This window comes from Lasioglossum baleicum, chromosome 4 (genome assembly GCF_051020765.1).
Source record: "Lasioglossum baleicum chromosome 4, iyLasBale1, whole genome shotgun sequence".
Classification (NCBI taxonomy): domain Eukaryota; kingdom Metazoa; phylum Arthropoda; class Insecta; order Hymenoptera; family Halictidae; genus Lasioglossum; species Lasioglossum baleicum.
In genome coordinates this window covers 20,813,693-20,827,962 of record NC_134932.1, presented here as the reverse complement: position 1 = coordinate 20,827,962, position 14,270 = coordinate 20,813,693, and the positions used below count along the sequence as shown (strand labels likewise).

Below are 14,270 nucleotides of genomic sequence, written 5' to 3'. Positions count from 1 at the left end.
TCAAGTTCATAGATAATCTCATAGATAAGTAACTTCTCTAGTAGACAGAATTGATCGTTGCCAGCGCCGCCACTCTCGCAATCTTGTATCACAAATCACAGTATCCAAAGAGGAAATCTCTCTGTTGTATCTGTACAAAACACATATCGGAATCTTTTTGACGTTTGTGTCTCCAAATTGTTTCTAATAATGATAACTAGACTCTGGATGTTTATGCAAAATAAAAAGTTTGTGCATCAACATGCATCAATTGCAAGACGCAGGAGCTAAATATAAATTTATATTCTTCATATTCTGTTCATATGAAAATAATATATTTTAATATTTTCACTGTTTTAAATTGCACTTGCTCATTTTTGTTATAAATGCATAAAATCTGGAGTCTAATAATAATAATATACCTTATCTCAACCTTACGGCGAAGAAATGGGACTTGGTTCACATATAATTTAGAACTACTTACAAGTACCAACAATAATAACATAATGACATAATAGAACATTGACTAAATTTAGTCTTTTAGTTATTATTAATTAGTCTTTAGTTAAAGTTCACAGTTTTCTATAAAACTTCTAACAAATCAAAAAGGTAGTGAAATCAGTAAAACTGAAAGTTAAAGTTTAAATCGTGTACAACTTTCCCGCTTTTGATCGGTAATTAAGAATACGACATGTTCGTGATAAAAGAAAATACCAATAGATGGCATTATGTTAACTACAAAATGATATATATATAGTCATAAGATTAAAGAACGATACGCATGTATATACCAAAATATATTATATTCACCGTTTCATATTGTAACCGTATGGTCGGATAATTTCACAATAAATGAAGCAACGTTATTCGTTTATAAAAAATCTAATATAATATCCAGATAATATATACGTATTAGGCTGTATTAGGCTCCTATCGGCGAACCTAATAGAATTGACCAATAAGAAAGCTTTTCGCAACTCATCAATGGCACGATAGTGATGGGCGCAATCGACTAAAAACTATCGATTTAGTCGATAGTAGCTGTTACTATTTTCAGTCGACTAGTTTTACTAAACTATCGACTGAATTTCGCAGTGGTGGGGGTTACTATTTTCAGTCGACTAGTTTTAGTAGAACGACTGAATTTCGCAGTGGTGGGGGTTACTATTTTCAGTCGACTAGTTTTAGTGAAACGACTGAATTTCGCAGTGGTGGGGTTACTATTTTCAGTCGACTGTTTTACTGAACGACTGAATTTCGCAGTGGTAGGGGTTACTATTTTCAGTCGAATGCTATACTAAATCAGAGGTTACCTCTCTGACTGAATTATCGACTAATTTATGGAGCGGGTAGAGCTATATATCAACTGAATCGATCAGATTCAATCATGACATTTACTATCTCTTTACTATCCTACTATCTATTTCATTAGCCCTATCAAATTAATTAATTCATAACCCTCATTTCATGAACTGAATCCGTCCCTCGGTGTCAAATTGACACAGTAGTAAAAAAAACGATAAAATAACAAGCAGGTGATTAATTATTTTTCGATGTTTTTTTAGTCAAATTGATGAGTTAAAATTTACATCTTAAGTTTTTCGGTTACGTGTTTCTTACAAACAATTCGATATTTCGAGAAAAGTGTCAGATTGACACGAGGGACGGAATTCAATTGTTCTACTACTAAATATTAATTATTACAAATATTCTCCGAAAATATGAATGATTTATGCATTTCATTTATGTTAATAAAATATTTATTACATTTAGTACAAAATTGATATATTATTATTATATTTATCCTATCCTATAATATTATGTAATATCGATAACACCAAAAGGATTATTTATTTATTTATTTATTATACAGGTAAAACCCAATATGCATACATAAAATTAAATCAAATAAAAATAAAAAAACAATTGCAGCAACATAGCATCGCTATAGAGAAAATTATACATTAACTTAAAATTAAACATTTCTTTCATGACGCTGGAAAGACTATTTGAAATAAAAGTGCCTTTGTCTGCTGTCACAGTTTCATTAGCCACAAGTCCCATATCACTTATAGCTGAACACAGGGAGGTATACCGTTGTTGAAACCACTAGAGTATGTTACAATTGAATTATCAGCAGAAAAATATCCCACAGCATCCAAAATTATTCCTGTAATAAGAGGAATTCAAAATGCCATAAACATCATTATACCAAAAACCATAGCAGGACTACATTTACAAAATAACATTTTAAATAATATTGAGATAAGATTTGACTACATTGAACAAAATAATACTACTCTAATAGCCACACTATTAGGTCCAAGATTCAAAACAGCTGTATTTGAAGTCGATAGGATTGCACAGACAGCGCAGAATATGTTAGAGATGAAATAAGTTCCTTGTGCATAACACGCAATAGTCATGAAACTAATACAAATAGAGCTGCAGCAGAAAATCAAGAATCATCTGAAGAAAACAATGAATTTTAGAATCTTCTTGTAACAAAAGTATCGCAGTTGACAAACTAATCCACACCTATAGAATATGCAACAACCATAATTCGTCAATATGTATATAGATTTACTGTACGCAAATATTAAGAGCTGTGAAGTCGCATTTTGGAATAAACACAATTACACAATGCCACAGCTTTTCAAAATAGCAGAAAAATATGTAAATACCTCTGTATTCCCAGCAACTTCTGTCCCATCAGAAAGAATATTTTCAAAGGCTGGACAGATTATGTCTGAAAGAAGGAACCGACTTTCAGCAAAAAACCTAGACCAATTAATGTTTTTAAATGTTAACATTTAGTAAATTTGGATGAATTTCAATAGTATAGACCATAATAATTTAAGGTTAGGTTAATTATAATTTTGGAATTTTTACCTTAATTTAATTTTATTACTAATCTCTACTACGACAAATGTAAAATATATAATAACATTAAATATTTCAATAATAAAGCTGAGTTTCATCAACTTCATCGAACATGGAGAACATAACTAGTAAAGCAATTCAGTCGACTGAAAACCACTAAAAACTATCGACTAAATAGTCGATAGTATGTAGCGACTAAATAGTAACTAGTCGATAGTTGAATTTAGTCGATAGTGCCCATCACTATGGCACGACAGGATCGAGTTTGTGAATCACACTTTGGGTTTCTGATGCAACATTCGTTAGCAAGACGTTATGTGTAAGTACTATATAGGTGGTGCAGAATAGAAGATAGCCAGGATCCGTGCAATGAAGATACACAGTTACATCTAAAAAAGTGAACAAATTGATCAGTTTGTCGGAATCGTAAAACTATTTAAAGAAATATACAAAATGACTGAAGAAGATTCGGTACGTACAAATGCTAAAATGTATGCCAGAAGTGGCATCATCTGTATCGTATCGGAAAAGCATGGGAGCGTGGTCAACTTGACATACTTTTCGATTTTTTGACAATACCTAGTAACCCATCGATGATAGAATAAAGCATTCGCCGATATACGAAGGATATTCTCTAGCAAGATTACATTCCGATAAATATACTGCAGTTTTTTGCATCCCAACCTCAAAGCCATGTGGATAGTACTAAAGAGAATAAAAATGCATCTTTGACATAGTACCCCTCAACTCCAACACGCTATGTATATTTTCTCCCTTCGTTATCAAATTTTTGTTTCTTGCAGTCGTGTTCAATACATCGTAATCTTCCGCGCATATATTTTAGAAAAATATATTTTGGAGTAAATATATTAACCCCTTGCCTTACAATATCGTGTTCGATTCGTGATGAAGATTTTGAACAGAGTCTAACAAATATGTATGTTATTAATCTCGTTTAAACCGAGATGAAATTCTATTTTGGTTTTGTTAATGTATACTTAGTTATTGAAGAACATGTAGGCATACAATAGATATAAATTTTCTCCTTTTTTAGGAAATTACGAACTATATACAAAGAAAGTTCTGTCATTAAAACCGTAAAATATAAATCATAGGGCAAGAGGGGTTAAATATATCTAATACTATTAAAATAATGAAATTTTATTTAATATTCAACATTGTATCAACTAGTTTACCTGATAAATGAAAATTCTCGAAAATTTCATTATAAAACTTTCTAGGTGTTCGATCCTACTTTGAAGAAGAAGAAGAAGAAGAAGAAAACTAACTTTGATCTTAATGCTGCAATTAATGACGTTGATAATGCTGGTGATACAATGGAGACCACTGGCGATAAAGAAAATCAGGAGCCGGACCCTCCTGCACTCGCTGAAGACGATGACACGTTGGATTTAGAAAATTTTGGAAGAAAGAAGAAGAAGAAGAAAAAAGCATTTAATTTGGATGAATTGGATGCAGCTTTGCCAGATACAAAGAAAGAGGTATTACTTATAGAACAGTATTCACATATAATTGTCAAGAAAGTGGTTTTAATCAGTTATGTATTATGATTCTGAAAGGATGTTGTTGAACAACAAACCGAAGAAGTCGCTGTGGATGACACATTTGATTTGGACATGGACTTCTCTAAAACTAAGAAGAAGAAAAAGAAAAAGAAAGATCTCGATGAGCTGGTAGCAGAAGAAGAGCGTAAAGAAATAGAAGATAAAGAGAATGGTAAATATTATATATTGTAATTGTGTAACATAGCTGCGGGTAACTCATTATTTTATGTTACTCATTATTTGTTAACATGCTGCATTGAATCTGAGCGAAATGCAGAGTACGGTAAGAGATATATTTGCTGTTTTCTACATGCATATTATCCAATAGTTCAAGATTTCTGTAGCATCTCTGCATTTTCATAAGTTTCATTCTAATTGAAATTATGTATTGTTCTTTTTTTTGTTAAATATCAAGTAACTAGAGGTGTGCGAGAACCCGAAAATTTTGGGATTCTCGAATACATCGGGATTACCCGTCCCGACCTGACATTTTCGGGTTTTTGCACACCTCGACAAATAATAGAAAAAAAATGTTCGAAGAAATTGTACGTTCTCGTTTTTTCTCAAGTAAATTTTTCGATAATTTTATCTTTTTCTTATTAGTACACTAAATGAGTATTATTTCTTTTTCTCAGAGGAAACAAGTTTATGGTTTGGATCGGACAGAGATTACACATACGATGAACTGTTGGTAAGAGTATTCAACATAATGAGGGAAAAGAACCCTGATATGGTTGCTGGAAAGAAACAAAAATTTGTTATGCGTCCGCCGCAAGTAGTACGTATAGGTACCAAGAAAACATCATTTGCTAATTTCACCGAAGTAAGTATCGCACCGATGTTTCACAGATATGTTAATACCGAAAAATTGTTCTTTATGTGTTTTCTACCATAATTTTCCCCATTGCAGATATGTAAAACACTTCATAGGCTACCAAAACATTTGCTCGACTTTTTACTTGCTGAGTTAGGAACTAGTGGTTCTGTGGATGGAAATAGTCAACTTATCATTAAGGGTCGTTTCCAACAGAAACAAATAGAAAATGTTCTTAGGAGATACATTAAGGAATATGTTACCTGTCACACATGCCGCTCGCCAGACACCATTCTTCAGAAGGACACTCGACTATTTTTCTTACAGTGTGAAACCTGTGGCTCAAGATGTTCAGTAGCTAGCATAAAATCTGGCTTCCAGGTAAGTAGTATTCCATGCTGCGGATGTTCGAGCAATCATGTTTCCTCGAATCATTTGAATAACGCATTATTATTCTTTTACAGGCCGTTACAGGAAAACGTGCTGCTATTCGAGCAAAAACTGCCTAAGAAAATTTTCATATGTCCCATTTATCAATTTTGTAGCATAATTTTCAAATTGTCAGAGATTTTTGTGTTAGAATACAGTTTTTACTATATCTATTGTAACGGCGTGCAATCTAAACATCTGTTTTTACTCGCATGAATTGATGTTGTCAGTTCTAAGAGAAAGTGATTGTGAAATTTGCAACCTATGTTTTTTATCACCAATCTATACAGTCAAACACAGAAACTGCGTGAACATTATTTCATAACAAATTTCCTTTTATAATATTCCCCAACGAGATGTTTTTAGAATTTGTAATCTCGAATCTCTACAATTTTCATATTTATCATGTTTTTTTTATTTTCGAAATCTTAAATATACTGCCTACCGTTAAAAACATTGAAACGATTAGATATTTGGCTAGATCTTAATTCTTTATGCATTTTATTTTGCAATATATAAACGAGTTTATATACGTTAATTTGAATGAAAATAGATATTACCGACTGTTCCTACAGTCATACATTGAATAGTAACGATATAATGATGCAATGATATGATATGCATCGTTTATCCATTTGTCTCTACCATTGTGACATAAAATTCTGTATAAAGAATCTTCGATTAAACGAAAAATGGTATGGATTACCAGTTGTTAACGATACATATAAGCAGGTAATAATACTTTGTTATATTATTTTGTGTATACAAAGGAAACAAATTGTACCATTAAATTCGAATACATTATTATGTATGATAAAAAGTATTACACCCGTAACTAATTATGTTTTTGAAGAATTATCGTGATACAATGTAATAATTTTTGCAAGCAATTAATAGTAACGTTTCTTAGCTAATTTATTCAACTGTATTTAGTAGGTAATAAATCTATCTTAAGAAGCTTTATTGCTACTCTTCTTTTTTATCCATTCAGTGAAAATGTTAAGTTACTTATCAACATTGCTTGTATTAACTTTTTACTTGTTTATAACGAATTTTTCAATGTAATTATTCCGTTACTGATAAATGTGCAATTTTATGTTCTGTTGGCAGAATATATGGGATTAAAAAAATACTCCAAGTTATTAGGAAGTTCTTTCAGTCAATATTTCTTTATAGTTTCCAGTATTTAAATGTTCCATTCTGCTTTCAGTGATTAGAAATTTTTCATTAATCATCACAGCAGTATCCACAAGACTTTGAAATATACCAACTGGCATATTTGCTTTTGGGAAATCTTTGAAAGGTTTCCATACTCGAGATTGATCTTCTAACACTTCCAAATATACTGGTTGTGAAAACACTAATCCTTTCGGGATACCAAATGAACCTGTGATGAACAAAGTATTTGTATATTGACTAGCATTTTTTAATTTATTATACATATACTTACCATCAGAAATAACGCCCAACGATAAAATTTCATCCCCCACTTCCGCGCTGTACCATAACTTTAAAAGATCGCAAATTGCTCTGCAATTTTGAAAATCTTCAGATCTACCTACTTGATATTGAGTGAGAGACTATGGAAACAAGTGTCGAAATTTGTATTTCTTTATAAACATATAACAAAAAGTAAATTAGCTCTAGGTTTACGAGACGCGTTCTAATATTTTTAATTCACGATTATTGAGATTGTAAAGATGCATCCATGAGGAATTATTTAATACATTTATTTCTCGTTATTTTTAAAAAGCAATGTAAAATAGTCGGGATTAGTGCTCCGTAAACCTAGTGTTGAAAATGTTTCATTTATACCTTGCGTATATAAATCTCTTTGTAATGATCTGTTTTATTGTGGACCATATAAAAAAACCACCTCAACTGTGAACGTTGAACACCAATCGGCAGTACCGCATTATCACTTGCCTCCAAAGCTCTTCTATTAGGTAGATAATAGTCATACTTTTGAATCATATGATGAACATCCACAAACTGATTAATTCCTAGAATTGAAGTCAGTGTCTCATAATAAATGTGTAGTGTAAAATAATGTAAGCATACAATTGAATTATATTGATATGTAAGCCAACCCAGGAAGCCCCAAACAGGAGGGCAACCAAAGTTCTTTAAAGGGAAACCTGTTGAACGTGCCAACACATATATCAATTCTAATCCATACTGAGATCCAACAGCCACAATATTTGTTTTTGGTATGTTTGTAACAAATTTGTGCATAACATTAGCAAAAAAACACGTGGGACCTAATGAACATAAAAGTATTTTCATGTGAGATGGTGCGTGATTATTTATTAGCATAGATAATTCTTTTGCAGACTTGTAGTTGCGGTACAACCAACTTTCTATTCCCTCGAACTCCTCTCTTGAACAGATAAATCTTAAAGTTAGACGACTCTTTATTGATAAAATTAAAATGTTAACTATTTCTATTTACCTCAACAAAGCATCGATACAAATCAACACTTCACAATCATGTAAACCATCAGGTATATCGTACACAACTTTGACTGCATCCAAACCGCTGGTGAGTCCTTTTGCATCTTCGAAAATCCTTCTTACTTTAAAGAAGCACCCTGGCTCATCGTATAACTTTATAACTAGTTCATGGCTCAACCAGAACTCTTTTGTCATTATCAATTGAGGAACTAACTTGTGACACATGGATCTTCCTGCTCCTATTATCAATATATTACGACGTTCCTGACATGTCTCTAAACATTTACATTTCTTACTTTCTGCATCATAAATCTACAAGATATAAAATTGACTAGTTGTTCAGAATATTGGATTTACACACATTTAATTACATATGCAAAATCTTCTTGTAAAGCGTCAAGATCTTCCCTGTTTAAATGAGATGTAATATTATAATATTTATGTAACAATTCCCAAAATTGGTATGCACCTCCGATGTATGTAGGGCTGGTACGGGTCAGTCCAATTTCTTTCCATATCAAAGGAGATTTAGTGTGGTTCCAACCACAACACATACATCTTTGTTTTAACCAAAACTGAAAGATATGTTTTACAGTAGATATTAATACAGTAAAAAACAATTGTCACCTACTTTCCATTCTGTCGAATCTTTACAAATAACATTATAGTTGAAATTCGGCAGTAACGTGGATAAACTTTCCGCAATAAAACGAACATAAGTAAAGGTACGGTCTTGCAAAATACCTGCTATCACAATTACACATTTCTCTGTCGACATCTTTTCCGCATTTAACAAGTGATCTGTGTTTAGTGAAATTAGCAATTATAGGTACATCTATAGGTGATCTATAGTAACAAAACAATGGCGTTACATATACAGGTAATTTATTGTTTATAATGATACATTAGATAAGTATAAAAAATAGGATACTTTTCATTAAATTTATACTATATATAAATACTATATTATATGCTATATATTTTTAATTTACGTCTTATCTTAAATAAGATTTTTAAAAGCAGTCTCTCGAGGTACTTCAGTTACACGATATTAAATTAGAAAGTATCATCGTCTGATAACTCTGGTAAATCAAATGTTAAGTTACTCTCACATTCTTCACCATCGGATGTTGAAGGCATACGTAACATGGGTAATTCTGGCAAGTCTAGCAATTCTGGATCTAGATAGAAAATTTCAGATTTAACTTAGAACATTTCAATACCATAAGTAAATTTTTCTATACCTGATTCAAATCCTTCATCCGCATATGGCAGCACTTCGTCTTTGTTCTTCATTAACAGTTCCTTGAATTCATTTTTCAATGTTTTTGTGTAAAAATCATCTGCAAAATTATAGATGTTTTAGAAAAAACGTGTACAAGTTAAAATATTCTGCATCGTGTTATTGCTAGAGCCGTGCGAAAACACAAATTTCGTATATATCGGGATTCCCGAAAATATCACGGATTTCTGAGCATATTCAGGATAAGTCCCCAGTACTTGGATTAGGCTTCTCGAAACCAGGGCCGGCGCGAGGCAGGTTCAGCGCGTTCACCGGAACCCGACCTCGCGTTTTAAAAGGCCCCGCGGTCTACGAAAACTCATCAGACATTTTGCAGGACCCCCTGTATAGATTTAATATTCGGGTGTGTGTGGAAAATGCACTCGCATAATCCACTAATCGATGACAACTTGCTGCACAGTGACATGAATGCAAGATTTTCTCTCCCGTCTTTGCATTGAAATATTTCGTTGAAGCGTGTTGCAGACGTCGACATTAAATGTTGACATCAAACGTTGACACGGGTGCAGAGGACATTAGGTGTTAAGGAAATTACCCAATTAGATTACACCGATTTTGAATTTTAAGATGCAAGACATTCTTTTAGTAGCGATGATTCAGTTGAAGGCGTGACAAAAATCATCAAAGTTCAGTGTAACTCCATAAAGTCCTTATATCCTGGCAACTATTTCAGATAAAAAAGTCCAAACGCTTTCAGAGACATGTACTTTTTACGAGAAATAAAACTATATCAATAGTTTTTTGCGGAAGTCATATATTACAGATTTTGTACTTTTATTGAATTTTTTGCCCATTGAAAGTGAATTATGGATGCGAAAAAATATGACTTGCATTTCTTTAATGTACCAATATTCTATAAGCATGTCAGTAAAATCGGTATCTTCAAATTGGGTAATGTCCCATGTAAGCGATTGCGATGACCACGGTGCGGCGTTACAAATAATGTTAACTACTCCGGTAACCGTGACTTCAGCTGAACGTAGTTTCACGCGGTTGAAACTAATAAAAAATGATCTTCGATCATCAATAAGCCAAGACCGATTTACGATTTAGATAAGACCGATCTCTGGCAATTCTTTCAATAGAAAGCGAAGTAGCAAACTCAATCAATTTTGAAAACGTAATCAAAGATTTTGCGGCGGAAAAAGCGAGAAAAATTATGTAATATTTATCTTACAAAAAATATATGTAACATCCTTTGTACTTATAATAAATAATTCCTTATTGTGAAAATTAAGTATAGGATTTGAATGTGCATTCTGGCCCCGCGCCAGTTTTGAACTGGGCCCCGCAAAAGGTCACGCTGGCCCTGCTCGAAACCATCCCAACCATTGGGAAGTCAACATTTTTAGATTCTCACACACCTCTAGTTATTGCTAAGATCTTACCAAATTCAAACTGCATATCATAATAAGATGCCAATTTTTCTGGTGTAGGATATGAATCCCTAACAATGTTCTTCGGTGTCAATGGTACCTTGAAGACAAATTCATCGGATGGTTCACGTATTTGCACATTTTGGTTAAATGTTTTCTTCGGAGATAAAGTATTTAGTTTGTCAAATTGGGCATTTTGTCTCTGTGTGTATATAAATCATATGTTATATTTATTTAGAAAACATCAATAGTGCGAGTTAGTGTTGTATAAAGCTCAAGTCTTCGAAGCTCTAGAGCTCAGTCTTAAAGACTAAGTTTCTATAGAAGAACTCTTTAAGACTGAGCTCTGGAGCTTCGAAGACTCGAGCTTTATACAACACTAGTGCGAGTAATAATACCTTTAGGAACTCTTTGCGTGGTGATAGAGAACGACCATTGCTGTCCAATTGTGTTAAAGTTGGTTTTAGATATTCTTGTTGTTTATTACACAAGTCTTGGTTTGAATGTGGTATACTAGATACATTTAAATCAGAGTTAGACCTAAATGATAATCCCTTTGGCTTTAATTGATTAGAAGATTTCAAAGGAGTTCCACCAACTCCAAGAGATGTATTCGCTCTTGATAGTGGCTTTGCAACTTGACCTGTATTGATTCGAATAATTGGTAAATAATATTTATAAAAATGATACCATAAACAGCAGGAAAGTTATCACTAGACAGCGGATTTCATGCATTTATAACAAACATGAGTAGGTGTAATTTAAAACAGTAAAACCATTACAAGAATTTAGAAATACTTTGACGTTATTTTCAATCTATTAACCATATTAAGAGAAAAAATAAATTTCGATTTCTTTCCAGTTTGTTACAATTCGGGTAGACAATTTTTATTTTGCCTAAAGATCCGCGGTCTAATTATCACTTTCGAAAGTACAAATTCATACCTTTGTTGAGATCGGATGTAGTACCAAACAAATTGAATATACCAGCCATTTTATTTAAACCTTTCACGGTATTGCGTTCTCACAATATGCAACAAATATTTTGTACGTAGTGTAGAAGAATTTGGCAATAATAAAGTCTTTTCTTTTGAAAAACAAGCCGCTACGCATTCGTTCATCACAAGTTTTCCGTTTAATTCATCGGCTACGTTCAGCTTATTCAGCTACGTTGTTCGATAAAAGCAGGGAGAAAGTAAAAGTACTATTACTGTCTATTACGCTACTGAGTGGAGTGAACTTAGATACGATACCAACTGGATACCAACCAACCAACAGATACCAATATAATTCTTACGGTAGTGTTAATAGCAACTGGCGCGAAATTTGAAATATGGAAAGTAAAATTCCAAAAATTCGTTCACAATAGCATAATACCAGGAAATCTAAATTTAAATTTAAAGATGAAGAGAAAGTTCTCACGTGTGGATCATGACAACATGTTAGTTCACAAAAGTAAGCTTGAAATCTTTAAAAGGAATTGAAGTTCTAAACTCTAAACCAGTGATGACCAATAATATCATAATTGTAATGAATGGAAAATCTTATAAATGATTAAGGATGGTTAAAAACATAAAAGATTCATAATATAATTTATTAAAAGAGACAAAGAATTGTCAGTAGCAAATATTTCATTAGGATAAATTACATTGATATTATATATAGTATATATTTTACATATATCAGGACCTATTACTTTCTTAAGGCCTCTAAAATATATCGACAACCAAAAGCTACCAACTGCTCACAGTGGAATGCTTTGATTAATGAATTGATACAATTAATCGACCGTACATATATACAATTATTTACTATGCACGTATCGATGGAAGAATTCACATTTTTTATGAAAATATGCATAATAATTGCTGTATACGACGTGACAAAATGAAAAAAAAGTGTTTTGTTCACTGTGCTATATTCAATTGGAAATATCTGAACAAAATGCATTAAATGCAATCTTCTTTCATCGATACAATCAATATGTAATGCAGTTAAGTGAGAAGTGTATAAATGCTAAATTTTTACAAATAAATTTTTCGTATTGTGGCAAATGGAAAAAGTTGTTTAGTGAGACTCCGATTTCAGGTTTTGTATCAACAGCATTTCGATGCCTACATGTTTACAGTATATGGTAAAACAGTCTGTTGATCTCGTTTGTGTACCAATTAGTTGTAGACAGCTTTTCATATTAACAATAACAGCAACATCTGTTCGATTTGCACATTCCTAACATCTCTTATGCCATTCTAATACTCTGAATTATTTGGAATACAGCTGAAAAATAAGCATAAATCGATTTTTGTGCAAATAAAAAAACAAGAAAAGAAAAACGAATGATTATTGAAATGTAACTTACCGGAACCACATACAACAAATAGGAAAAGTGCTAACAAACATGGTCCAACTGGAGATCCATCTTCTTGTGGTTTCTAGAAATTATCAAATAGAATTATAAGATATGCTGGTATTATTCAAATAAATGATATTACTGTAGATTTTCAAATGAAAATGATACCGAGGTATACCGAAAAGTATTAATAATCTAATACCTTATGATTATTACATATGTTTACATTACGTATGGTACAAGTATTGCTCTATTAAACCATCCTTTTTACTATACAATGAACAAATAACTTTGAATATATTCTATTCCTTACTCCTACAATTGCAAACAGATTGCAGCGTAAAAAATTGAGAAATACGATATAACAATACTGTCACTAACGTCAGAGTAAAGAGTTATGTATCTATGCATTAAATACTTATTTCTGCTATCAAAGTTTATAACCTCAATATTGTAAATTGGCAATAGCTTGTTTTAATATGATTGAACCCTCGTTAATTATTTTCATTAATCAAGAGCGTTTTCTAGATGAATTTTATTCAACAGCGAGAGAACAACTTACCGTTGATTTTGGAACGTTTCCCCGAAGCGTGATATTTTTCGTAGCTCTTTCGTTAGCGATGCGCATTCTCTGTTTTGGTGCCATTTTTCTGGTTTTGTCCTTGTCGAAAGGGTTCGGATAAAAACGAAAGAAAAGCAATTGCCAATTGAAAGGATGTTGCTGTCACCGTGCTTCAATATGTAAAGCTTTCCGAACAGCGAACAGGTGTGTACGTGCGCCACACGCTCGGCTCTGAACTGCGTCGACGTGTGCGCTTTGACTTTACGACGGAGCAATGTTGGGTGCCACACTGGCACCGTTCAAGTCAAAACAACAACTACACCTATATACCTACATACTATATTAAACAAGAAGAAATATATTACGCTACTAGTTTCTATTATAAAATATTTTACACTCAGCCGTTCGTATACTCTCTAAAGATATCTTCTGTAACACGCAACAGATTTATCAAGCAATAAGAACCGATTAACGTTGTCCTTTCCAAACACGAGAGTACACATGTTACTTTACGTATATTGTTTGGGTCCTGTTATAGCCAAACAATTAATAATT

The 14,270-nt window shown here is 32.5% G+C and overlaps 4 protein-coding genes across 5 annotated transcripts; 1 reads left to right on the top strand and 3 right to left on the bottom strand.

Annotated features, from left to right (window-relative positions):
* The first annotated feature begins 3,157 nt into the window (after positions 1 to 3,157).
* Eif2beta (eukaryotic translation initiation factor 2 subunit beta) lies at positions 3,158 to 6,490 on the top strand. Of its 2 annotated transcripts, XM_076422918.1 has the most exons (7): positions 3,158 to 3,333; positions 4,104 to 4,364; positions 4,443 to 4,600; positions 4,679 to 4,710; positions 5,063 to 5,250; positions 5,338 to 5,622; positions 5,706 to 6,490. In XM_076422918.1, exons 1-7 carry the CDS (start codon positions 3,316 to 3,318, stop codon positions 5,748 to 5,750), a joined length of 987 nt encoding a protein of 328 aa, XP_076279033.1. In that variant the 5' UTR covers positions 3,158 to 3,315; the 3' UTR covers positions 5,751 to 6,490. The 2 variants fall into 2 exon arrangements, with proteins under 2 accessions (XP_076279033.1, XP_076279034.1); XM_076422919.1 differs by lacking the exon at positions 4,679 to 4,710 and having other exon boundaries at positions 3,160 to 3,333; positions 4,443 to 4,599.
* Positions 6,491 to 6,650: 160 nt separating this feature from the next.
* On the bottom strand, positions 6,651 to 8,904 carry LOC143208451 (putative malate dehydrogenase 1B). The gene is made up of 6 exons (XM_076422928.1): positions 8,756 to 8,904; positions 8,123 to 8,436; positions 7,761 to 8,050; positions 7,486 to 7,673; positions 7,121 to 7,250; positions 6,651 to 7,057 (listed from the first exon to the last, which is right to left on the bottom strand). Exons 1-6 carry the CDS (start codon positions 8,900 to 8,902, stop codon positions 6,813 to 6,815), a joined length of 1,314 nt encoding a protein of 437 aa, XP_076279043.1. The 5' UTR covers positions 8,903 to 8,904; the 3' UTR covers positions 6,651 to 6,812.
* A 108-nt stretch (positions 8,905 to 9,012) lies between these two features.
* On the bottom strand, positions 9,013 to 12,071 carry LOC143208445 (uncharacterized). The gene is made up of 5 exons (XM_076422922.1): positions 11,749 to 12,071; positions 11,202 to 11,446; positions 10,816 to 11,005; positions 9,369 to 9,467; positions 9,013 to 9,305 (listed from the first exon to the last, which is right to left on the bottom strand). Exons 1-5 carry the CDS (start codon positions 11,795 to 11,797, stop codon positions 9,181 to 9,183), a joined length of 708 nt encoding a protein of 235 aa, XP_076279037.1. The 5' UTR covers positions 11,798 to 12,071; the 3' UTR covers positions 9,013 to 9,180.
* Positions 12,072 to 12,383: 312 nt separating this feature from the next.
* Positions 12,384 to 13,998, bottom strand: LOC143208450 (stress-associated endoplasmic reticulum protein 2-like). Its single transcript, XM_076422927.1, has 3 exons — positions 13,716 to 13,998; positions 13,163 to 13,235; positions 12,384 to 13,080 (listed from the first exon to the last, which is right to left on the bottom strand). Exons 1-3 carry the CDS (start codon positions 13,797 to 13,799, stop codon positions 13,043 to 13,045), a joined length of 195 nt encoding a protein of 64 aa, XP_076279042.1. The 5' UTR covers positions 13,800 to 13,998; the 3' UTR covers positions 12,384 to 13,042.
* Positions 13,999 to 14,270: the final 272 nt, after the last annotated feature.

What these genes read in the sequence shown, in the direction of transcription:
- Eif2beta (XM_076422918.1), top strand. An exon ending in TGCCAGATACAAAGAAAGAG is followed by an intron (nt 4,365 to 4,442) that starts GTATTACTTATA and finishes TGATTCTGAAAG; the next exon opens with GATGTTGTTGAACAACAAAC. An exon ending in ATAGAAGATAAAGAGAATGG is followed by an intron (nt 4,601 to 4,678) that starts TAAATATTATAT and finishes TTTGTTAACATG; the next exon opens with CTGCATTGAATCTGAGCGAA.
- LOC143208451 (XM_076422928.1), bottom strand. Translation starts at nt 8,902, where the DNA reads ATGTCGACAGAGAAATGTGTAATTGTGATAGCAGGTATTTTGCAAGAC. An exon ending in AAGATTCGACAGAATGGAAA is followed by an intron (nt 8,437 to 8,755) that starts GTAGGTGACAAT and finishes TATATCTTGTAG; the next exon opens with ATTTATGATGCAGAAAGTAA. An exon ending in TGTATCGATGCTTTGTTGAG is followed by an intron (nt 8,051 to 8,122) that starts GTAAATAGAAAT and finishes TATCTGTTCAAG; the next exon opens with AGAGGAGTTCGAGGGAATAG.
- LOC143208445 (XM_076422922.1), bottom strand. Translation starts at nt 11,797, where the DNA reads ATGGCTGGTATATTCAATTTGTTTGGTACTACATCCGATCTCAACAAA. An exon ending in TACATCCGATCTCAACAAAG is followed by an intron (nt 11,447 to 11,748) that starts GTATGAATTTGT and finishes GAATCAATACAG; the next exon opens with GTCAAGTTGCAAAGCCACTA. An exon ending in CACGCAAAGAGTTCCTAAAG is followed by an intron (nt 11,006 to 11,201) that starts GTATTATTACTC and finishes ATATACACACAG; the next exon opens with AGACAAAATGCCCAATTTGA.
- LOC143208450 (XM_076422927.1), bottom strand. Translation starts at nt 13,799, where the DNA reads ATGGCACCAAAACAGAGAATGCGCATCGCTAACGAAAGAGCTACGAAA. An exon ending in GAAACGTTCCAAAATCAACG is followed by an intron (nt 13,236 to 13,715) that starts GTAAGTTGTTCT and finishes GATAATTTCTAG; the next exon opens with AAACCACAAGAAGATGGATC. An exon ending in ATTTGTTGTATGTGGTTCCG is followed by an intron (nt 13,081 to 13,162) that starts GTAAGTTACATT and finishes CTTATTTTTCAG; the next exon opens with CTGTATTCCAAATAATTCAG.